Below are 23,504 nucleotides of genomic sequence, written 5' to 3' on the forward strand. Positions count from 1 at the left end.
TTCAGCTTGGATAGTTAGGCGCCGTCCATCCTTCAGGTGGCCTAAGCGGCCTTATCCTCGACTTCTCTTGAGATCCGCTGAGCTTCCCGCATCACCTCCACAAAGTAATCTATATAGTGGGCGAGCTACAAAAAAAGAAAAAAAGAAAAGAAGAGAGAAAAAAGATCAGCACTAAATGATAAAATCGAGAAAAGCTGAGGAATGGCAAGAGGTCGTTACTTATCCAGAGTATAGAGTTATATGAGTCATGGACTCGAAATGCACCGCCTTTGGTATTGAAGGCTTCGACGTCGACCGATAGAAGAATCGATCGAACTAAGGATCAGGCGACCCGATAATTGTCGATGCCCTTCCTAGTATATCAGGCTTCGACATCCGATGGAGCTTCCATCGGAGGAGAGATCTTAGCTGGTACATTAGCTGAGCATGACGACATGTGTATCGAAATTCGAGGGCCACTCGAACTCCACTGAGATTAGGAGGTGGAAGGCTGGGGGGTTGCATTCTCCAGCACAGCAGATCGAAGTGGCACCACCACCTTTGTCGACACTGAGGACTCCTTCCTTAGAGCATTGCTTGATCCCGAGGAACCCCCAACAGCGGGCTGGATGAGAATGGTCTTAGTTCAGCCGTGTTTAGGAGTTGGGGCCGCACTCGCTTTCTTCCTCTTTGCGGTCCGATGAAGAGCTTCAATGTCTTCAGAATTCATTACTGCACAGGAGATGAGGTTATTTAAAAGAAAATAAGGCCAAACTGAATAAGATGGCAAAAATACTTGCTTTTGGGGTCGGTCGAGCTTAACCTGATCTTGAACAAACTCTCCTTGGTAAGAAACTTGGACAGTGGAGGGGGAATGAGATAGAAGATCTGTGCCAATTCCTCCTCCTCGACGTCTGACATTGTGGGAGCTTTGACTGCCGACCTATGAGGTCAAACCCATGATGTGTTGAAATCTCAGGATTGCTTGGCTGAGATAAAAAAAAATACTCTTTTCAGTTATGAACCGAGGAAAAAGCACCTCGAAAGAGACGACGTCCCTTCCGAGGAGAAGTGTACCACCATCCAACCTTCGTAAAGTGTTCCTTCAATGTGAAGCAAGCCCGAAAGAGATGGGAGGTTGGTTCGACCCCGAGGAGAAGGCAGTCAATGAAAAAGGCCAAAATCTGACGCCATGAGTTCAGCGCTATGCTACAAGGGCTTATTCTATATAAATTAAGAAACTCTACGACCAAAAAATGGAAAGGCAGCTGCAGACCAGCCTTCAGAGCTTCCTCGTAAAGACCTACTTGGCCTTGACGAGGAAGAGCTATGCATTTCTTGAGAATAGCGACATCTAACTTAAATTTGGTAGGGATATGACACTTCAGCCTAAGAATCTCCAAGTCCTCTGAGGTGAGGATAGAGTTCACTCTAAACAGACCAAAGTCCGAAACTTCGCTCACTTCAGGCTTGCTCGAAGAACAGGCTACGTCGGACCCAGGGTCCACACTCGTAACGTCGTCACCTGATTTTCAGGTGCACAGGGATGAAATAAACGCACTCATGATGGGGTGACAGAAAACTGACCTACAAGATGAGGTAGCCAAGTAAGCAAGGGACGAAGGTCGGGTCGATGATAATTCGGCTTTAACCGAGTGAAACCTCCAAGTGCTAGAGCTTCTCTGCAACAGCAAAAACAGTAAAAACAAAAGTTACAATGATCCTATTTATATAATGCCTGGACAGCTCTAATCTATTGTTGATTTACCTCTCTCGGTCAATGTTCGACAAATGGCAATCTCTGATTGGTCAAAATATGGCTCCAGTTGATCCGATGAATCAACGGTCTAGATTTCAAGACGGTTCACCTCAAGAAGCCGATCTTCGATACGTATCAACAAAGGGTAGCTCGATGAACTCAACCTCGATCTCAGATTGGTACTTTCTTTGGTTGACCTATCAAAAACTTGATTTTGAGAGTGGGGGCCGGGCATCTGTTGTATATCTCGGCCTTGGCTAGTACATTCTCAGCTCCAGACGAGCTATAGGAGATTGATGCTTATCAGATCTTGAGTATGTTACGTGTTGGTGCAAAAATCCGCTTGCGCCGGAGAAGCTAGAGTCGGGGAAGCCGCGGTCGCCGCCGGGACCTGCAAGGGAAGTCTAAACCGGAGGTGGGGTTGTTCCGGCAAGACCCTCCGACGCTCAAGTCAGTTCTCTGCCTCAACAAGAATGGAGTACTCGAATGGAGAATTTAGCAGAGTTTTGAGATAGGAAAAAATGAGCTTAAAGAATAACGTATCTGGGTCCCCTTTTATAGGCGGAGGAGGCAACGGATTGATGGCGACGTTTGTAACTGTCTGGTAGTGGGCCGCCCATGGTCAGGAAATTGATTGCAAAGGATAGTGGAGCGGACGCGTGGCCATCACCGTGGCCTGCCACGTGGAATCTGTTACGAGGGGTGGAGCAGCGTCCGTTGTCGTGACTCGCCAGCGGATTGGAGAATCGCATGGAATCCGTCGCAGGAGGTGGAGCAGGCTCGTGGCCGTTATTGCGGCCTGCCAGGGGGTAGTGGAGCTGTGCGGAATCTGCCACAGGAAGTGGAGCAGGGGTGTGGCCATTTTGGTGCCCTGCCAGGGGGCGCGGATCTGTCGATTGAAGCTCGGCAGCGGTCGGAGCCCGGTTTCTGTAGAGGTCCGGGAGAGGTCCTCTCTGGCGGTTGGGGTCATGGGTGGAGCCCGACTTCTGGAGGAGTCCGGGCGGAACCCTCCCGGAGTTGAAGTCGCGGGCGGAGCCCGGCTTCCGTAGGAGTCCGGGCGAAGTCTGCTTGCGGCTGCAGTCGTTGGCGTCGGGGATGAAGCCCGACTCCCTTAAGAGTACGGGCGAAGTCCTCCTGCAATTGGGATGAAGCCCGGCTCCCTTAAGAGTACGGGCGAAGTCCTCCTGCAATTAAAATTAAAGGCGAAGTCCGGCTCTCGTAGGAGTCCGGACGGGGCTTACCCGCGGTTGGTGCTGAGGACGAAGCCCGGCTCCCGTAGGAGCCCGGTTGGAGCTGTGCTGCGGTTGGTGTCGGCGGTGGAGCCCGGCTCCCGTGGGAGTCCGGGCGGAGCTGTGCTGTTATCGGCGGCGGAGCCCGGCTCCCATAGGAGTCCGGGAGGAGCTGTTCTGCTGTCGATGGTGGAGCCCGGCTCCCGTAGGGGCCCGGGCGGAGCTGGGCTGCAATCAAAGTTAGAGGTGAAGTCCGGCTCCCGTAGGAGTCCGGACGGAGCTTACCAGCAGTCCAAGTTAGAGGTGAAGTCCGGCTCCCGTAGGAGTCCGGACGGAGCTTACCAGCAGTCCAAGTTAGAGGTGAAGTCCGGCTCCCGTAAGAGCCCGGGCGGAGCTGCTCTGTTGTTGCGGAGGAACCCGGCTCCCGTAGGAGTCCGGGCGGAGCTGTTCTGATGTAGGTGGCGGAGTCCGGCTCCCGTAGGAGTCCGGGCGAAGCTGCTCTGATGTCGGTGGCGGAGCCCGGCTCCCGTAGGAGTCCAGGCGAAGCTGTTCTGATGTCGGTTCCGCCGAGGGTTTCGGCTGTGGGTATTTTATACCCAACACCAGTCCCTCTACTTTCGAGTTTGAATTTCAGACGAAGGAAGTACAGAGAGAGAGAGAGAGCCGGACCCGTCCCTTCGAATCCTGTGCACTGCCACCTCCGGATATTTTGACATTAAATGAGCGCGTGCCGGAGTCTTTTCGAATTGGAGCGGTACGAGGGGACGCTTCGAAAATCCTGCAGGTACACTGGCCTAGGTACGGTGCAATAATGGCCCCGCCAACCGTCAGCCGCTTTTAGCCGTCTGCCGGGGGGAGTGGGACACGTGTCGGATGTGGACTGGCCAGGAGGATTCGCGATCATTATGGCACCGGATCCCAGGGTCTATTTAAATCCGTCCTCCCCCCTTCAGGCGTCCTACTCCATTTCTGAGTTTTCGCTGGTGTCTGCCTTCTCTTCGAGAGCCTTGCCCTAGTGAACGTCTTCTCGAGCCGTAGGCGCCTCTCGTTTCTCGCCCCCCAGGTTCCTCAGAGCAACATAGGTTAGTGCCAACCTTCTTCTCTCCGCCTAGGGGCTTCTCCTCTCTTCGTTGCTTTTGTGCCTCCCTCCGAATTAGCCTTCGGCGTCTCGTTCCCCTTTCGGTCCGTCTTTTTAGGGTCCCTTAGGTTCTTCCTCCGAAACTGTTCAAAATGTCCTCTGACTCTTCTGCTCCTGGCAGTTCCGAGAGTTCCTCTGCTTCAAACCCCCAGGTCCCTGTCTCTGCAGACGAGCCCGCGTCCGGGGCTGGGACTCACCCGTTTTTGCACCAGGTGCAATTCCATGCTCGTCGACTCCGGACGAACTCCTTCTGATAAGGGTTCGGTATGAGGTTCCTCCAGAGTACGACCTGGAGCTACCTGGCCCCTCAGACTGGGCCAGCGCTCCTCCACCCGGTCGCTTCTGCTTGTATCAGGAGGCATTCCGTGTCGGACTCCGGCTCCCGCTTCCTGTCTTTGTTGCTACCTTCTTCTGCTTCTTGGACATTTTTCTCGCCTCCGTGGCCCCGAATTCCTTTAGGTTCTTGATAGGGTTTCTCTCTCTCTGCCACATAGCCGAGGTCCAGCCGTCCCTTTCTTTGTTTAGGCATTTTTATACTTTCAAACACCATCCTTCGGCGAAGGACTGGTGGTACTTCTCCCCCCAGTTTGGTAAGAAGGGGTTGCTGAAGGGCGCCCCTTCCTCGATTCACAATTGAAAGGGGAAATTTCTCTTCATCTTCTGCCTGACCCTGGAACTGGGCCTACCCCCTTGGGGGTCTCTGAGGGATTCCGTCCGCCGGGCTCCCAACCTGAGAGAGGACGACCTCCAGGCCGCCCAGAAGCTTCTAGGTTATCCCGCTCCTTCCCTTCCTAATCTTCTGAAGGAGCAGCTTCTTTTCAACATCGGTCTGAGCCCTCAGGATCCAGCAAGTATTTATCTTTTCTTTTCTTGTCTTCTTCTTTTTCTCTTTATATATTTTTTTTTTCTCGCTCTTTTCTTCTTCTTTCTTTCTCTCTTCTTTTCCTCTCCTTTTTTTTTTTTTTTTTGACTCTGGACTGATCGGTGCCGCTTCTTCTTTCCTTTCTTCTCTTTTTTTTTTTTTTTTTTTTTTTTAGCAATGGACGTCGAAGCCACGCGGATGCTCGCCAAGGGCATGAGGGCTCAGAAGAGGAAGGGCGCGATGACCTCCGGATCGACGAAGAGGGCCAGGGTGGAGGAGACGAGCTTGGCCGCGCCCGTCCAGGCGATCCCGGCCATCGACATTCCTTCAGATGCCGAGCCAGCGGTCCCCCGGGCTTCCTCAAGGAGCCCGCCGACTGGGGCCCCCGTTCCGGGGGCTCGCCCCACGGAGGCGCCCGCCGCGGGGAGGAGGAGAAAATCGGTGGCTCGCAGGGCGAGCAGCCACCGAGCTGCTGCAGACGAGTCCGTCTGCTCCGAGGGGGGATCAGAAAACCCCTTCAACGACAAGGACCTGATCAGGCGGCTGCTTGATGGCTGCATTCTGTCCGACATCGTGGAGAGGATCGACCGCGCCGATCCCGAGCAGCGGGCTTGGGATTCTTTGAGGTCCTTCCTTGAGGTAAGCGGATGTTTATTTGCATGGTCACTCGGCCTGTGTTGTAATTCTCTATCCGTCCTTGCAGATTGGGCACCAGCTCTTCACCTATGTCGAGGTGACGATCCGCATGAGAAGGGACCTCCTTCAGGCGGAGGAACGCTACCAGGCCGAGGTTGCCCGCCTCCAAGCGAAGACGGCCGAAGTAGCCGCCCTCTAGGAGGCCCTGGAGAGAGAGAGGCAGGCCCGGGAAGAGGAGAGACAAGCCTGGGAGGAGGAGAGATGGATCTTGGAGGAGTCGGCGAGGAAGGCGGAGGCCGAGGTCACCCGTTTGGTCGAGCAGACTCCGGTTCTGGTCTCGGAGGCCAGGGCCCTTGCGGTGGAGGAGTTCAAGGCCTCCACGGAGATGAGGGAACTGAACGTCCAGTTTGGCCAGGAGGCGTTCACTAAGGGGTTCGAGCTCTGCCAAGAGAAGGTGGCCAGCAAATACCCCGACCTCGATCTCGGCTTTCTTGAGGAGTCTGAAGACGAGGCCGGCCCTTCGTCCGCCGCCACCGCAGTCGCACCCCCCGCGTCGAGTTCTCCACCTCCTGCCCCTGAGGTCTGAGACCTCCGATCTTGTGCCCTTATTTTGTCACCATATTTCCTTTCTGTTTGTCTTCAAAATTGTTCAATCAATAAAGTCGAATTTCTTGTTGTGGATGGTCTCTCCTTCCCCCTCCTCCTTCTTTCTGCCTTTCTTCTTGTAATGAGTCGGTCTTTGATGCTTGCACCTTCCGATGGCAGTGCCCTGCTGAAGCACTTTCCTTGCCCCTGGGGGTCCCGCTGAAGTCAACTATCCAGCGGTTGAAAAAGGAGGTCCTCCACCTGACGAAGAAGTTGAAGAAGTCAGAGGGCGAACTCCACAAGTCGAGAAAATGCCATTCCGAGGCCGCCGCTGAGGCCGCCCACTTTAGGAGTCTCCAAGTGAAGGCAATCATGGATTACAGTCGGAGAAAGGCAAACTTCACAAAGGAGCTCGAGGAATGTAAGAAGAGCGCCAGCGACCGAACTTGGGCTCAAGAAGCCAGGATCAGCGCCCTTAAGGTGGAGCTATCAGCTGCGAAGAGGAAGATCGGCCAGCTGGAGGGAAACTCATCTCGGCTTCTGGCACGGGTTGATGATGAACAGAAGTGGTCGCAGAGAGTCTCCGACCTCCAGAAGCAGCTTCAAGACGCTGAGATGAGCCATGACGTGCAGCGGGCCAGCTGGCGCCGGCAAGTGGAAGAGTACAAAGGGAGATTCCGACAGGCGACGGACGAGGTTGTTCGTCTCCAGAGGTAGCTGGTTACTAGGGCGCAGCTTACTACGGCCCAAGATGCCGAAGAGCTCCAAGCCCTGAGAGGCACTGTCGAAGGGATTTCTGTCTCCCTTGGGGAGAAGACAGCCGAGCTTCAGCAAGTGAGCATCCAACTGGCGCTTGAGCGGAGGGCCGTCGCGGACGCAGAGGCGGAGTCTGAAGTTCTGCGGAAGCGGCGTCGAGAGGCGGAGGCTGAGAGCCGGCAACTTCGTCAGGCGCTCCAGGATACGCTGCGAAAGAAAGAAGAACTAGAAGAAACAGTGGAGAACCTGAGGCAGTCCTGGCTGAGGGATGGAGGTGATAACCCTAGGTCGGAGGAGGTGGGGCCTCCTTAGAGCTCTTTTGTAGTCACCCCCTTTTTTCTTCTTTTTTTTTTTTTTGTCGTTTTGTCCTTCTTTCCCTGGCCGTCCCGGCCCTGTAGTACATATATCGGAAATGGAAAGAGAGCGTTTTGTGTTACCTTGTCTTCGTGTAGCACTGATATTGTCGTCGGTTGGACCTTTTTGGTCGTTTGGCTTGTTCGACATGGATGTCGTCGCGGGGGGGGGCTCTTTCCTTTCATCCGACCTTGTTATGCGGCCGAGTTTCGCCACCATTATTAACCCTTGCTGCTGAAGTGGCGGATGGAGCCCGGCTCCCGTAGGAGGCCGGGTGAAGTCTTCCTTGGCGGCGGAACCCGGCTCCCGTGGGAGTCCGGGTGAGGTTTTCCTTGGCGGCGGAACCCGGCTCCCGTAGGAGTCCGGGTGAAGTCTTCCTTGGCGGCGGAACCCGACTCCCGTAGGAGTCCGGGTGAAGTCTTCCTTGGCGGCGGAACCCGGCTCCCGTAGGAGTCCGGGTGAGGTCTTCCTTGGCGGCAGAACCCGGCTCCCGTGGGAGTCCGGGTGAGGTCTTCCTTGGCGGCGGAACCCGGCTCCCGTGGGAGTCCGGGTGAAGTCTTCCTTGGCGGCGGAACCCGGCTCCCGTAGGAGTCCGGGTGAAGCCTTCCTTGGTGGCGGAACCCGGCTCCCGTAGGAGTCCGGGCCTTCCATTTTGCTTGAGCCGGCGCGAGGTTCTCCTCTCGTTACCAGCCTGCCTTGTGGGGGCGCGTTAGGGCGCTGTAAGGCCTCTCCCCCCTCCGGTCTAAAAGAACCGGGCCTTCAACTTTGCTCATGTCAGGACGAGGTTCTCCTCCTGTTCCTGACATGGCTGTGGGGGCACATTAGGGCGTTGCAAGGCCTCTCCTCCCATCCGGTCTAAAAGAACCGGGCCTTTGACTTTGCTCAAGTTAGGGCGAGGTTTTCCTCCTGTCCCTAACAGGGCTGTGGGGGCACATTAGGGCGTTGTAAGGCCTCTCCCCCCATCCGGTCTAAAAGAACCGGATCTTTGACTTTGCTCAAGTTAGGGCGAGGTTTTCCTCCTGTCCCTAACAGGGCTGTGGGGGCACATTAGGGCGTTGTAAGGCCTCTCCCCCCATCCGGTCTAAAAGAATCGGGCCTTCGACTTTGCCCATGCCAGGACGAGGTTCTCCTCCTGTTCCTGGCATGGCTGCATTTTTGGCGGGATCCTACCCAGTCGTAATACATCCACGCTAGGTGGGAGGGACACGTTAGGCAAAAAGAAAAGTAGATTTAAGGCGAAATAGTGAGTGATACATTTACAGTATTCCCGCTCCTCCTTGAGGTCCTCCGGTGATGGAGTCGATGGTCCCGATGGGAGGCCGGTCCCCGGGCTGCTCCTCCCTTTTCTGCGGTTTAGGCGGCGGGAGGGCTCTTGGCCGGTCTCCTCTACCCTCAGGCCTGCGGCGGATGAATCTGTCGAGTCGACCTCACCGAATGAGCTCCTCGATCTCGTCCTGGAGCTGGATGCATTCCTCCATGTCGTGGCCGTGGTCGCGGTGGTAGAGGCAGAACTTGTTGGGGTTGCGCTTCCCGGGGTGTGTGCGCATCCTCTCCGGCCTAGGGAGCTGCTCCCTGACCTCCATCAGTACCTGGGCCTTCGAGACGTTGAGGGGGGCGTAGTTGCGGAATTTCCCTGGTGGGGAACCCCGTCGAAACCTGTTGTCCGGACTTCTCTGCCTGCGTGCCCGGGGTGGAGTGTGGGCGCGCTTATGTCCAGGAGGGGATCGGGAGCGAGGCCAGGCTTCCTTTGGCCTCTTCTCAACTGCGGGTTTACTCGAATCTCCCGCCTGACGCTCCCTTGCTGTCTCTTCGTCCTTCATCTTGAAGGCTTCTTCCGCTCGGACGTATCCTTCAGCCCGAGCCAGTAGATCAGCAAAATTTCTGGGGTACTTCTTCTTCAGAGAGTACAAAAGATCATTCTTCTGAAGGCCACCTTTCAGGGCGGCCATGACAACTGACTGGTCCAAGTTCCGGACCTCCAATGCCGCGATGTTAAAGCGGTTGATGTAGGCCCGTATGGATTCCCCCTCCCTCTGCTTGATGTTGATGAGGGACTCCGAACCCTTCCGGGGACGCCGGCTGCTGACAAAATGGGCCACAAATTGGTGGCTCATTTGATCGAAGGAAAATATGATACCCGGCTTCAGAGCCGAGTACCAGTTCCTTGCTGCTCCCTTCAAAGTAGACGGGAAAGCCCGGCACAGGATGGCGTCAGGGGCACCGTGAAGCAGCATCATCGTTCGAAAGGCCTCCAGATGATCAACCGGGTCCGACGTCCCGTCGTAGCTTTCGAACTGGGGAAGCTTGAAGTTCGGCGGGATCGGTTCCTGCATAATCATTTGGGAGAAGGGAGGGTCAGTGCAAATGTCCTCACCATAAGCGGGAGGCGCGTGGCGGAGTTCTTCGATCCGTCGGTTCATCTCCTGGAGCCTCCGGTCCAGGAAATCCTCTCGACTTCGAGTCTCGAGGGTCCTTTGGTAGAACGGGGGTAGGGATCTTCCAGGGGTGGAGTCGTGGTCCGATTGAGGGCTTTCTACCCTCGGATTCGTCTTTCCGGGAAGGACGGGGCGGCTGGCCCAGGTGGCCCGCCCCACCGCCGGGTTTTGGCATTCCGGAGATGCCCCCTCCGGATGCGCTAACGCCGGCGGTTGCTGTTGCTGCATTGCTTGTACGGCTTCGACGAGGCCTTTGACCTGCTGCGCCAGCAAGTCAAACTGCTCCGCGCCGACCGCCGCCGCCGGAGGGGGAGGAGGAGGCTGAGAAACGGGAGGGGAGGCCGGGGCCTGAGATCTGGCCGCAGAGGCCGTAGACCGCCGGGTAGACGCCTTGCCTGGAGGCATCGAGTGTCGATCTCGCGGGGGAGGATTAGGGGTGGATGACGGAGAAACGGTCGGAGGCGGCTCCGTTGAACACTCCTTTAAGAACAAGGGTGCTGCGGAGGTTCGTCCCCTTCCTCTAGCGCCAATCCTGTTGGTGCAAAAATCCGCTTGCGCCGGAGAAGCTGGAGTCGGGGAAGCCGCGGTCGCCGTCGGGACCTACAAGGAAAGTCTAAACCGGAGGTGGGGTTGCTCCGGCAAGACCCTCCGACGCTCAAGTCAGTTCTCTGCCTCAACAAGAATGGAGTGCTCGAACGAAGAATTTAGCAGAGTTTTGAGATAGGAAAAAATGAGCTTAAAGAATAACGTATCTGGGTCCCATTTTATAGGCGAAGGAGGCAACGGATTGATGGCGACGTTTGTAACCGTCTGGTAGTGGGCCGCCCATGGTCAGGGAATTGATTGCAAAGGATAGTGGAGCGGATGCGTGGCCATCACCGTGGCCTGCCACGTGGAATCTGTTACGAGGGGTGGAGCAGCGTCCGTTGTCGTGACTCGCCAGCGGATGGGAGAATCGCATGGAATCCGTCGCAGGAGGTGGAGCAGGCTCGTGGCCGTTATTGCGGCCTGCCAGGGGGTAGTGGAGCTGCGCGGAATCTGCCACAGGAAGTGGAGCAGGGGCGTGGCCATTTTGGTGCCCTGCCAGGGGGCGCGGATCTGTCGATTGAAGCTCGACAGCGGTCGGAGCCCGATTTCTGTAGAGGTCCGGGAGAGGTCCTCTCTGGCGGTTGGGGTCGTGGGTGGAGCCCGACTTCTGGGGGAGTCCGGGCGGAACCCTCCCGGAGTTGAAGTCGCGGGCGGAGCCCGGCTCCCGTAGGAGTCCGGGCGAAGTCTGCTTGCGGCTGCAGTCGTTGGCGTCGGGGATGAAGCCCGGCTCCCTTAAGAGTACGGGCGAAGTCCTCCTGCAATTGGGATGAAGCCCGGCTCCCTTAAGAGTACGGGCGAAGTCCTCCTGCAATTGGGATGAAGCCCGGCTCCCTTAAGAGTACGGGCGAAGTCCTCCTGCAATTAAAATTAAAGGCGAAGTCCGGCTCTCGTAGGAGTCCGGACGGGGCTTACCCGCGGTTGGTGCTGAGGATGAAGCCCGGCTCCCGTAGGAGCCCGGTCGGAGCTGTGCTGCGGTTGGTGTCGGCGGTGGAGCCCGGCTCCTGTGGGAGTCCGGGCGGAGCTGTGCTGTTATCGGCGGCGGAGCCCGGCTCCTATAGGAGTCCGGGCGGAGCTGTTCTACTGTCGATGGCGGAGCCCGGCTCCCGTAGGGGCCCGGGCGGAGCTGGGCTGCAATCAAAGTTAGAGGTGAAGTCCGGCTCCCGTAGGAGTCCGGACGGAGCTTACCAGCAGTCCAAGTTAGAGGTGAAGTCCGGCTCCCGTAGGAGTCCGGACGGAGCTTACCAGCAGTCCAAGTTTGAGGTGAAGTCCGGCTCCCGTAGGAGCCCGGGCGGAGCTGCTCTGTTGTTGCGGAGGAATTCGGCTCCCGTAGGAGTCCGGGCGGAGCTGTTCTGATGTAGGTGGCGGAGCCCGGCTCCCGTAGGAGTCCGGGCGAAGCTGCTCTGATGTCGGTGGCGGAGCCCGGCTCCCGTAGGAGTCCAGGCGAAGCTGTTCTGATGTCGGTTCCGTCGAGGGTTTCGGCTGTGGGTATTTTATACCCAACATTACGCATATGAAGATCACCATGTATGACCTATTAAGTTTGTAGCAGTTTCTACTCCACAGCTCCGATCCTGATTTATCTCGTCCTTAGACAATCTACTATAGCTCATACATAACCGACCAATTTCAAATAATCTGGGATCAACGCATGCTCCATGGTCTCCTGAATCGGACCATCTATTATAGCTCATCCGTTGCCGAACTAAGCTTCTTGCCTCTAGATCTATTTCTCTTTTAAATTGAAAAAATCTAAATAGAATAGAATTTCTCCACAATCGAATCTTCAGTAAAAAAAAAATATCTTCGAATCTATCTACATGTTAAATTTAGAAAGCTATCCAGACTCCAAGACGGATACGACTCTAACTCTTCTCTTATAAATAAAAAGCTCTGAGATCCTCTAAATAAATTCTCTTTTTTCTGTTCTCTTATCTCATTATTCTTCATTTTCTAATTCGAGCATTGAAAAATTTTTATTAAAAAATATCTCAATAAAAAAATTTTATAGATATCCAAATAGAGTTTTAATATATATATATTTTTTTTCGATCATCTTCACCGTCAGTCTCAAGCAGAAAAATAAGAGCATCAGCTGTTAGATCGTGCCTTGCATGACTTTAAAAGCACCCTAATCTCTCTCTTCGCGCGAAAGGTACAACCTCGAACCCGAAAGGAAAACCCCGTGATCCCAAAAGCACGGAAATCCCCTGACGAACTTTCGCAGTCCGAACTCGGGAAGGGGTTCCCGCTTCATATCTCCGTCACCTTTCGCCATTTAATTACATTAATACCCGGAATACCGTGGCTCGTCATTTGTCCATTAAACAGGCGCATTGACGTAATTTAGAGTAGAGATTCTCATCTCCGCGCCACTTCGACTCGATGGTCGGCTTCCAAGAGTCCAGACGGGGAACGGAGAAGAAGAAATAAGAAAGGTCATCTCCTACGGAAACCAAGAACGCTAGATTATCTCGTATCTCTTCGATTGATTCCAACTCTTTGGTAAGATAAGGTTTTTTTTTTTTAATTTTTATTTATTTGGTTCGTGTGCCGATCCGAAGCGATCATTGCCATTGTTCGATATGATAGGTTGAACTTTTTGGATCTTCTTTTCCTGTTTTATTCTTCTTCATTTTTCACATGTAACGCTTTTTTTCCTATAGTGACTCAGCAAACACTTTTTTTTTAAAATTGTTTTTCAATTGTATGGCAATGGTAGTGACGAGGGTTTTTATTTAAATATTTAATGTTGTGAAATAAGACAAATGTGGAAAGATTTCTTCCGTAGAATATTCAGCTACAGGTAATGCGTCTCCATTTTTTCAAATTATTCATCCATTATAATGTTCCCTCTTAATCTTTTTGTCCAAAGCACGTCTTTTTATGATTTTGTTTGATCCTCTCGATCAAGTGATATGCCTACTAGATTAAAAAAAAATGCTATGATCTATGGACGGTCACAGATGGCTATTGCCACCTGCGCTGATGCAACCCTGTGGTGTCTTTCTCGTGGTTCACTCAATTCCGGCAAATGTTGGCTCCAGATTTCACCAGCTTGCTGCCGGTGGCAGCTGAAAGCTTGTAGGAATTTTTCTGATAGAAAAAGGTATCCTCAAAAGTCTTTCTTTTTCTTTTCCCCCTTTAAAATAGATGATTAGTTTGTCTTTCTCATTAAGTTTCATATCGATATTGATTTCTTGCAGGAAAAATGTATTAATTAATAATGGCTTTCATGGATTCGGTATTAGAGTACGTGCTGGCCCGGTAGGAATGGAGGGCACTGGCCTCAACTTTTCCTCTCGAAACATATTCATGTAGATTTATTTTGACATGCAAGAGATGCAACTGCAAAGGAAATCGCAATATGATACTGATTTTTATAACAGGATGAGTCCAATGACATCTTCAAAGAGATTGTTGGAGACGGAGATCACTCTTTGCAAGGTAATGGCGATGTTCCAGAGATTGCTCATGATGAACTTGCTCGATCCGATATTGCTCTATCTGAGGGAAGATCTAATCAGGAGGCCATTGGAAACGAGAGAGATGAATTACTTGAAGAGTTGGCACGGTCACAGGCTAAGCTGCAGGAATATGCTGATATGATAAAGCATGACAAGGAATTAGCAGTTGCAGAACTCAAAGCAGCTGAATCTCTGTTCAATCACAAGCTACAGGAATCGACTGATGAGAAAGTTGCTTTAGAATCCAAGTTGGTGCTTGCCAAACAAGAAGCTCTTGAACTTGCAGTGCAGGTTGAGAAATTAGCAGAACTTGCTTTCCAGCAAGCTACCTCTCACATATTAGAAGATGCTTGGTTAAGGGTGTCTGCTGCGGAAACTTCAGCTGCTGAAGCAGCTTATCGCATTGAGGAACAGATTAGAAGTGCTACTGAGGGTACTATCTCATCCATTGCTGATCAATCAACCGATGCAATAAACAAAGCCTTGTCTGAAGCAGAACAAGCCAGAAGCTTTGCAGAAAAAGCTGTAGCGGCTCTTTCTGGTGGAGCAAATTTGATTGATGAGATTACAGCTCTTCGGTCCCAAAATTTTGCATTACAGAATGCTGTCAGTGATTTAGAATATCGATTGCTTATTATGAAAAGTGAGGCTGAGAGATTGAAATCTGAGTTGGAACAAGCTCTAGCACAAGCAAAGGCTTCTTATCTTCGTGCTAATGCTGCAGAAAAGGCCCTGAATGATCTTCAAGAATTAACTAAGAAGAAGTCTGTTGAAAAGGAAGAGGAAGTCAGGTCATCGTTAGAGAAAATGAAGGAGGCAGTGGCAGAAAGGGAAAGGGAAGCTGGAAAGGCTTTCAAGGTTGAACTGGAAAGCATCATGGCTACTGTTGAAGCCATAAAGGAAACAGCATGTTTAAAGGACCAAGCCTATATGAGGAGATGTGCTGCCCTGCAGAGATCTCTGAAGGCATCTGAAGCTGCTTCAGAGGTCTGGAGACGGAGAGCAGAGATTGCAGAGTCAATCTTGCATGGGGAAAAATCACCTGGAGAAGATGAAGAAGATGTGGACTATTTAGTCAATGAGGGAAGGATTGATCTTTTGACTGGTGATGATTCGCAAAAGTGGAAGCTGCTCGCTGAAGGTCCTCGAAGAGAGATACCTGAATGGATGGCCCGTAGGATTAGAACTATCTGTCCTAAGTTGCCACCAAGGAAAGTTAATATGTCTGAGGCACTAGCTGCAAAATCCCTGTCATTGAACTTGCCCAAACCTGATGAAGTGTGGTCTATAGCACAAGAAAAACCAAAGGAGGCAGATATGCTTGTTGAGCATGTAATTGAGAAAGAAGCTATAGAGAAGAAACGAAAGGCTTTGGAACGTGCTTTACAGAGGAAAACTGTAAAATGGCAAAGGACCCCCGAAGAAACAAAATTAGGTTATTTCATTTATTACAGTTGTTATGTTTACATTGGTATATGATATTTTCTTCCAAACAAAAATGACTAGTGTGAACAATAGTTAACTCTGGATTTTCATGCAGAGCCTGGCACTGGCACTGGCCGTGAGATCGTGGTTAGTATTCCTTTCAAGATTGTTCAGTAATTATTGTGGTAGTATTTTAACACTTAACAATGTCGCATGTGCATCATTGCACATGCTGATTATTGATTGCTGTCTTTTATTTCCTGTGATATAGGCATTGTATTTGCTTTTTTATTTTCTCTTACAAATAGAAAATAATTGCTCCACTATTGCCATGCACATGCTGATTATTGATTGCTGTCTTTTAGTTCCTGTGATATAGGCATTGTATTTGCTTTTTTATTTTCTCTTACAAATAGAAAATAATTGCTCCACTACTGCCATGCACATGCTGATTATTGATTGCTGTCTTTTAGTTCCTGTGATTTAGGCATTGTATTTGCATTTTTATTTTATCCTACAAATAGAAAATAATTGCTCCACTATTGCCTGGGAGCTGATAAGTAAGAGACGATGACATATGCAATAAACATGCTTGCATTCGACATGAACTTCATGGTTGGAAACTCCAATCTACAGTTACAGATTTTTGATGACAGATGAATATTTATGTGATATAAAGTTATACATTTGAAGAAAAGGACTTCATAGCACTTTATCTTTTCCATACAGGCAGGATTCTTGTGCCCCTCCTCCCCTTTTTTTTGTTTTTTTGGTGGGATTGGGGGGGGGGGGGTTGCGCAAGACTTGAGAGGAGGCAAGAAGTGCACTGCCCAACACACCCACACATTAAACAAAAAACAAAAGATTCCTTATCTGAATTTTCACATGTTTCATGAACTTACAATTATCTGATTTCATCATGATATTCTCTGATTGCTAGTCTGTATGTTCAAACTTTTGACATTCAATGGATTCTCAAAAAGGTATGTCTTAAATAGATTCTTTGGACACATGCTTTCCTTTTATATGTGAATGAGAAAATGCTAATTTTTCGAAGACAAGAAAAATGGTCCATTATCTGGAAGTATTATTTTCAAATCTATACCGAGCAATTTTGATAGATGTACTCCCATATCAATTGTCCATTAAATGCTACCTTAGATAAATTGGACACCCTATCCACCAAATCCTTTCTCATGAAGTAAGAAACAAGACTTTCATGTTATATTTTGCTTCTAGTTGCATGAGGAGAATACATGAAAGAAAACTGGGAACTTCCACTCATGAATCTCTTAATATCGATTTTAGTTCCCCATCCTCAAAATACTAATGTTGCCCTTAGATTGCTCCAGAGATGGCTAGCAGGGATACATGGCAGCCAGCTTCTTACTGCCTTTTTAAGAATTTAGTTTTTTTAGGAACTTTATATGGCCAAAGAAGTTGGGTGGTTAATCCTTTTCAGTTTTTGAAAAGAAAATATAAATTAGAAGACTTTTAGCATGGTTGGAGGAGTTGGTGGCAACTGCATAGGAACGTGGGATTTGGTTTACTCATATACAGTTATTCTCAGCCTACAGAATTACCATTTGACATTTTTTTTTCCTTTACGAATAAAAGTTTTCATGCTGCATCATATGTCAATTTTTTTTTTAATGGTTTAGTCATACTTTAATATTCTCATGTTATTCTTATCACTGAAAAGGAGCAACAAGCAATGTCTAAGATAATAATCCATGGTCCTATGATCTTACAAGTTACAACCATGTCACGCAAAAGCATGCCTAGAAAACAAACAGAACAAAATTAATTTTGAAACATATCTTGATCTGCAGAATTATCTTAAACTGAATCATACATTTTGAATTTTACCATTTGTGCTTTTTCTGGGTTCTCCTAAAAATTAGGATAAAATTGGAATCTCTAATGATCAGTTTTGAAGGTTTCTTCTAGTAATTTGCTGGTAGCATATTTTTCTTTTTAAGTTTGCCTAGCATACCTACTAAGATTGATATCTCATGATAATGATGCACAAGATTGATATTGCAATACAGGAAATTCACCCAAGAGCAAATAATTTACCATTCTGATATTGCTGATCAGTAATGCATCAATTATAAAATGCACAGGGACACTTAGAGGCATACTTTACAAGATTAGATCACTTCTTGCAGTATCTTCTAACTATCTGATAGCATTTTTTTGTAAACCAAATATGATGGATTGCATGTAAAAGGCACTTGGTCTTATAAATGATTTCAGCAGCTTTAGCTGAAAGGTGGAGGAAGACATTCTTTGAAGTTACATTGTAAAAGGAATGGTATATCAATATGCAGACATACCTGCTTGTATATCATGCATGATTAGTATTTAGTACTGAGAACATTAATCCTGTTCTGACTCTTTGGGAGACTTTAATTGTCGTGGAATGGGCATATGGGTTGCAGGAAATATTGGAAAAGCTTGAGATTATTGTGGTTAAGTGGACTGGATGTGAGGTCTATGTTCTTATTAGCAAACATACATTCCATAAATTACATTTGATTTTCATACTCATATTTCATGAAATAAAAAAATTTAGTCAGATGGATTTGTTATAATGAAGGCTTATGTTACATGAATGTGCTGCATTGCATGAAATATGTTTTAGTCTTATATTCTAATTGTGAAGTTTTACCCTTACACTCATTTTCATCATATGCTCTTTATTTCAGTTTCAAGGATTCAACTGGGAAAGCTGGAGAAGGAGGTGGTACCTGGAGCTAGCTCCTAAAGCTGCAGATCTATCACAGTCTGGGATGACAGCAGTGTGGTTTCCACCACCAACAGAGTCTGTTGCCCCTCAAGGTTGGTTCAATAGATTATGACAAAACCATATCTCTTGATGGCTAATCATTGATACTCAAACGATATCCTTAAAATGTTTATTACATAAATCAGAATTTGACAAGTGAGAAGAACCACCATGAATCAGCATAGTCAAGGTTAGGATGTTCAGGTGAATGTATGGTAAATCTAGTGTGGATGGAGACAGGAATGGGTGCATATTGAAAGTAATGGAGATGCAATGGTAGGGATTACCTTGAAAAAGAAATATTTGAGGCGGCGTGGGCATGAATAGCCTAGGCGGTTGACAATCCTAAGCCATTGGTAAGAATCCTGAAAGTTGAAGGGTCAGAAAAAAACAGAGGGGAAGCCTGGAGGAGAGCTGGACGGGGGTAGAAAGAGATGATTTGAGAGATGTTTTATTTCAGAGACCCAGGTTGAATACAATTAATAGTGCCAGTGCATAAGTCCTTTATCTTTCCAGTTTAGTTAGTTGCTTGTACCATAACTCCTGACTAGCTTCACATGTTAAAATGTATTTGTTCTTATCCATCTTGTAAATATAGTGTTTGCAGTTGAATTTATGTGCACGCCCGCACACACACATATATATGTGTATGTGCATATACATATATGTAGAAAAAAATTATATGAACATATATACATGTCTATGTATCACTAAAATTGTGGGCTTATGTGCTTCTTCAAGCTGGTGCATCATCTCGTGAGACTACACTGCACAAGTCTCTAAATGTTAATGTTATTTTTTCTGTAGAGTGTTTTGTGCCTCTTGCTGATTATCATCTGACAGTTATAGGTCTAAATTGTCACAGTGGCATTAGTCATCTGATATAAATATTCATTAAGACATGCTATTTGGGATGTGCTCCAGGTTATATGCCTTCTGACCTTTACAACTTGAACTCTTCCTATGGTTCTGTGGAGGAACTTAAACAATGTATCGAGGAAATGCATGCTCATGATCTTCTGGTGAGAGTACAAGCTTCAGGTTTTAAATAGTCAATACAGGCTTGATTTATTATGAATCAACATACTGATTTAATCTTTGATTCATCTCTTTTAGTCAGCATTCTAATTTCTATGTTTTGTTGATTCTTTTTACCCCTATCTTTTTCCAAAGTCTTGTAGTGGACCACATATTTTTCTGTTTTTGATTGAAAATTCTTTTTATTTCTGAAGTTAGTGTTAGCATATTGGTTTCCCAATCTAATGTCATTTCAACGTGCCAGCATTTTAGTTACATTTTCTTGTTCTCTTTAAACAGGCTTTGGGAGATGTCGTACTTAATCATCGATGTGCACAGAAACAGGTCTGCTTTTAAATAGACATTATTTTCGTCGCATGGAGATGCTGCCAGAACATAAGGAAACCTATCAACATGCACTAATTGTATCGCATTATATTGTTTGAGAGATTTTGCTTAATGAAACTTGTATCTTTCTAATCAAATAAGATATTGCTGCATTTGATCTTCTATGCTCTTTTGGTTAGATGGATAAGATATTGCATGAAACTCATTGTGCCATCGCTTATTCTTTCTTTAGTTTCAAAATTGGGTATATGTTCCAGATTAAGGTAGCCAAACCACTGGATATCCAGCCAAAATTTTTCAAACCTAAGTTACTTCTAAACATACAAGTGAGCAGCCTTGTCATCATGCTTTAAATCCAAACTAACCGTGCTTGCATTGATCTTGCGAAGCATTATTATGACACTTTGCAATCAGAATGGTCACACTTGCAACATACCTTAAGACATACTCTGCTTATTTACATAAGGACATCTTTCACACCCTTTCAAAATTTTAAACCACTTTCCGAAGGCTCTCAAAGAGTTAGTCGTATGTTGAGGCATCATAAATTTTGCTTATGAATAATGAACATTTGACTGTACACTCAGATGATAGACCAAGAAAAGATTCCACTAGACCTAGAGATTGATCCCAAGAAAATGACACCTAGACCAATTCAAAATAAAACTTAAGGAGAAAATATTTGAGAACATATTCCAAATATACTATGTTTTAATTATTCACACCCTTTGTATGAAACATCGCATTAGTGTTCTATGTATGAAGCCTACAAAGAGACAATAATTCACATAAAAAAGTAAAGTTATAGGGTACAATATCATAGCTGTTCTTTCTCTCCATCTTACCTGCACAACCCCCTGCAACTCAAAAAAAAAAAGGAAAGAAATAAAGAAAGAAAGAAGAAAACCCACCCATTTTGCCTCAAAAAGGATTGGGCAACCATAAGGTATTTAACCTATCTACCAATTAAATAGGAATGCATAGCAGTAGTATACTAAGCTATTGGTTTAATTAAATGGTTGTGAGACTGTGATTCATTTATGTTTAGAAATCACTGCATTTAACAAGGCCCAGCAAGATATCATACTCAAAAAATGACCTGGAGCTGCCATAATGAATCTTACTCTTTGTTTTATCCTCATAACTTGGTGAGTTCTTCAAGATTTCTACATAGATGAGCAATTGAGATAATGTTCTTTCACCATCTTCAGCCTGTTTTTGCATCAAGTGTAGAAGCCTATGTTTACTTAACTGTGTTTTCTCGTGCCTGAGCTATTATCTCATTTTAGAATATTCATGACCTCTTATTTGTCTTTCTAATTTTGTAACTTTATCTAGTCTAAGTGCACTTAACGTACTCCAGAGTCCAAATGGAGTGTGGAATATTTTTGGTGGCAAGCTTGCATGGGGACCTGAGGCAATTGTCTGCGATGACCCAAACTTCCAAGGTCAAGGAAATCCATCAACTGGTAGGTGGCATGCCTGATTAGAAAATGCAGTGCCCTTAATTGTAGACAATCTTGTAAATGTGCAGTTGGCATGCATAGAGGATACATAACCATAACAGAGAAACTTTATTCGGACTATCTAAGATAGATTATATAAATCTTTCTTCACTTTTTAGCTATAATGTGCTGCATTACCTGTTACTTCCATCAACTAATCGTCTAATAATGTAATCTTAAACCAAAAGGAAGTATTCATAGACAGATTACATAGACAGATGGCTTCTCATATGCAGCCTGCAGAAGTTGCACGTCTGCTGCATTATATTTTGAGGGAACACTTTCTGCTGCATTTTAATTGTCAATAGGCTTCAGTGATTAGAACTCTTGTGATGCTTTTGACTACGTGGAAGCATACCCTTCTACTGGCATATTTGGTTAGAATGTAAAGCAATAAGACTGTTTGCTTTACCCTAGGTCTTTCTGCAGACCAAATTTCACAGAATATTTCTGAAGAACAAAATTAGAATTTTCTAAGTCCCAAAAATAGTGAGGTTTTTCTCATCTCCATGGCATGCGATTTCTTACCAATCAATCTGAGATCAGGTTTGCCTATTTCAGGTTTAAATTATATCAAACTATCAAGCTTGCAAAAAGCTATAATCTTTTTAATAACCATTTTTCATCTAACTAATCATAAGGCTTTCTAGCATTGAATTGATATGTTTTGGACATTAGGCCTGCTATTTGGCTTTTATAAACAAAGACCTTGCTAAAAGACTTTGGGAAGTGTATTTCTAGAACAAAATTAAAATGGCAGATGATCGGTACTATTGTAAACAAAATTAAAATGGAAAATACAAGATTTCATCCTATTTCCACCAAGTGGATGAGTAGTTGAGTTTTTCAAGCATCTTCTTTGTGGCCTTATGTTAACCTTATTCAAATGCCTTCCCACTCTATTTCTAATTTCTTCTTCCTCCTCCCTTTCTCTCCCTTAACCATGTTACATGTAGGCTCTTGTTGGATGCTGTGCCTTTCAGCATCTAGGTTCGTGAACTTAGTGAATGTTGATGGGTTTCCCACCTTTTGTAGAAAAAGAGAGAGGATAAGAAGAGGGAGTTGGAAACATAGGAAAAAGAAAGTGAAGGAAAAAAAGGAACACGGTGATTGCCATGTATGCAATCTAGAAGATAACCAAGGTAAGTAGAGAATCAAGATTAATTGCGCACTTTTCCAACTAACCAAATAGCAACATCAATGGTGGTTAGGCATCTTATTTTGAGCACAGCATCCCCAACACTATAATCACTTGGAAAACTCCAGTCTAGTTCAGGATATAGGGGTAGATGTTGCAAGTACTACAATTAGCATCTAGCCATTTACATCCAAAGATAGGATGCACCAAAGAGTCAAACTAGATTTGGCAAACTGACGACAAGCTAATGATTGGCACCAATCCCTTGAAGAAAAGAATTTAAGGAGTTATACCATTCACTATTTGGATCCCAAGGGACCTAAGTATACCCCACCCTATTTTTTCGCCCACCAACCTTAAGCTATTCCTTCTGCTTAACTAGTCTCTGGCTGATAACAGGCCTCTCTAATGTAAGAACGGTATAAGGATTACCCGACATGCTGAAGATTCCATACATGGCTATTTGAAGGACACCACCGCCAGAAATTTAGTATTCCAGGGATGATGATCGGAGATCAAGTGTCTGGAGAGAAAATATTTTATTCTTTTTATTACACAATGATTAAATTTAATCAGTTTTACTATCATTGTCTTCCATATGCATATTTTGTTGGAAAAAAGCCCCTCAGTTTAAGTTAATGTTTATTTTGTTGCTTCTGCTTCTGTTTCCAGGTGATATCTTTCATGCAGCTCCTAACATAGATCATTCTCAAGAATTTGTTCGAAGAGATATCAAGGACTGGTTGAACTGGCTTCGGAATGATATTGGCTTTGATGGATGGCGCCTCGACTTTGTAAGGTAATCAACTTCTTAAAGATTTTTTTTTCACTATATTTTTTCCATTTGTCTGTGGCAGTTTACAACAGTTTCTGCTTTTATGTCCCCAAAAATCAAATCTCAGTTTCATCCACAATGCCTCAGAGATTAGCCATCTGATGATATTTAAACCTGGCAATGCATCTCAAATTATACTACTTGCCAGATTCATACAATGTATATTCTACATAATTAACCCAGCTGTTCACTGTATTATTTATATACCTCTCTGAAATTATACCCAAATGCTGCAAATAACTCTCCATAATGAGATAAGCACCTAATCGTTCTTCTAAATTAATTGCCACTACCTCCTCTCCTCATGCAGCCCTTGTAACATGCTCTTCTTTATTAAACATTGATCCAAAATATAGAACCTTTTATACCCTGATTTTGTGGAAGCATAATTATGGCTATAATGTTAGGCAAGCATCCTTAAAATGCTTTATTGTTCTAATTCTCTTTCCAGCTTCAAAGTTCTCATACTAGTTAATACAGCCGGATATGTGTATCTTAAATTTTCTTCATTTGCCAGAACCTAAGAGTTCATCTTTATTCAACAATCAATGGCATTTGCTGAAAGTTCTGGACCAGTAACTACACCATCATTGGGGAAATGGAACAGTAAATTATTGTTGCAGTTGAAAACTTCAAAAAATATTGACTCATGTAGTAAAT

At 46.7% G+C, this 23,504-nt stretch overlaps 1 protein-coding gene across 1 annotated transcript in view; it reads left to right on the top strand.

The window, feature by feature from the left end:
* The first annotated feature begins 12,508 nt into the window (after positions 1-12,508).
* LOC105058203 (uncharacterized) overlaps positions 12,509-23,504 on the top strand; it is a 26,532-nt gene continuing 15,536 nt past the window's right edge. The window contains exons 1-10 of the mRNA XM_010941065.4: positions 12,509-12,823; positions 13,285-13,427; positions 13,525-13,585; positions 13,708-15,220; positions 15,326-15,357; positions 17,922-18,054; positions 18,926-19,023; positions 19,319-19,363; positions 20,730-20,835; positions 22,682-22,808. Coding sequence (XP_010939367.2) covers positions 13,285-13,427; positions 13,525-13,585; positions 13,708-15,220; positions 15,326-15,357; positions 17,922-18,054; positions 18,926-19,023; positions 19,319-19,363; positions 20,730-20,835; positions 22,682-22,808 — 2,258 coding nt within the window. The 5' untranslated portion in view covers positions 12,509-12,823. The remainder of the gene's footprint in view (positions 12,824-13,284; positions 13,428-13,524; positions 13,586-13,707; positions 15,221-15,325; positions 15,358-17,921; positions 18,055-18,925; positions 19,024-19,318; positions 19,364-20,729; positions 20,836-22,681; positions 22,809-23,504) is intronic.

This window comes from Elaeis guineensis, chromosome 2 (assembly GCF_000442705.2).
Source record: "Elaeis guineensis isolate ETL-2024a chromosome 2, EG11, whole genome shotgun sequence".
In the NCBI taxonomy this organism is placed as follows: domain Eukaryota; kingdom Viridiplantae; phylum Streptophyta; class Magnoliopsida; order Arecales; family Arecaceae; genus Elaeis; species Elaeis guineensis.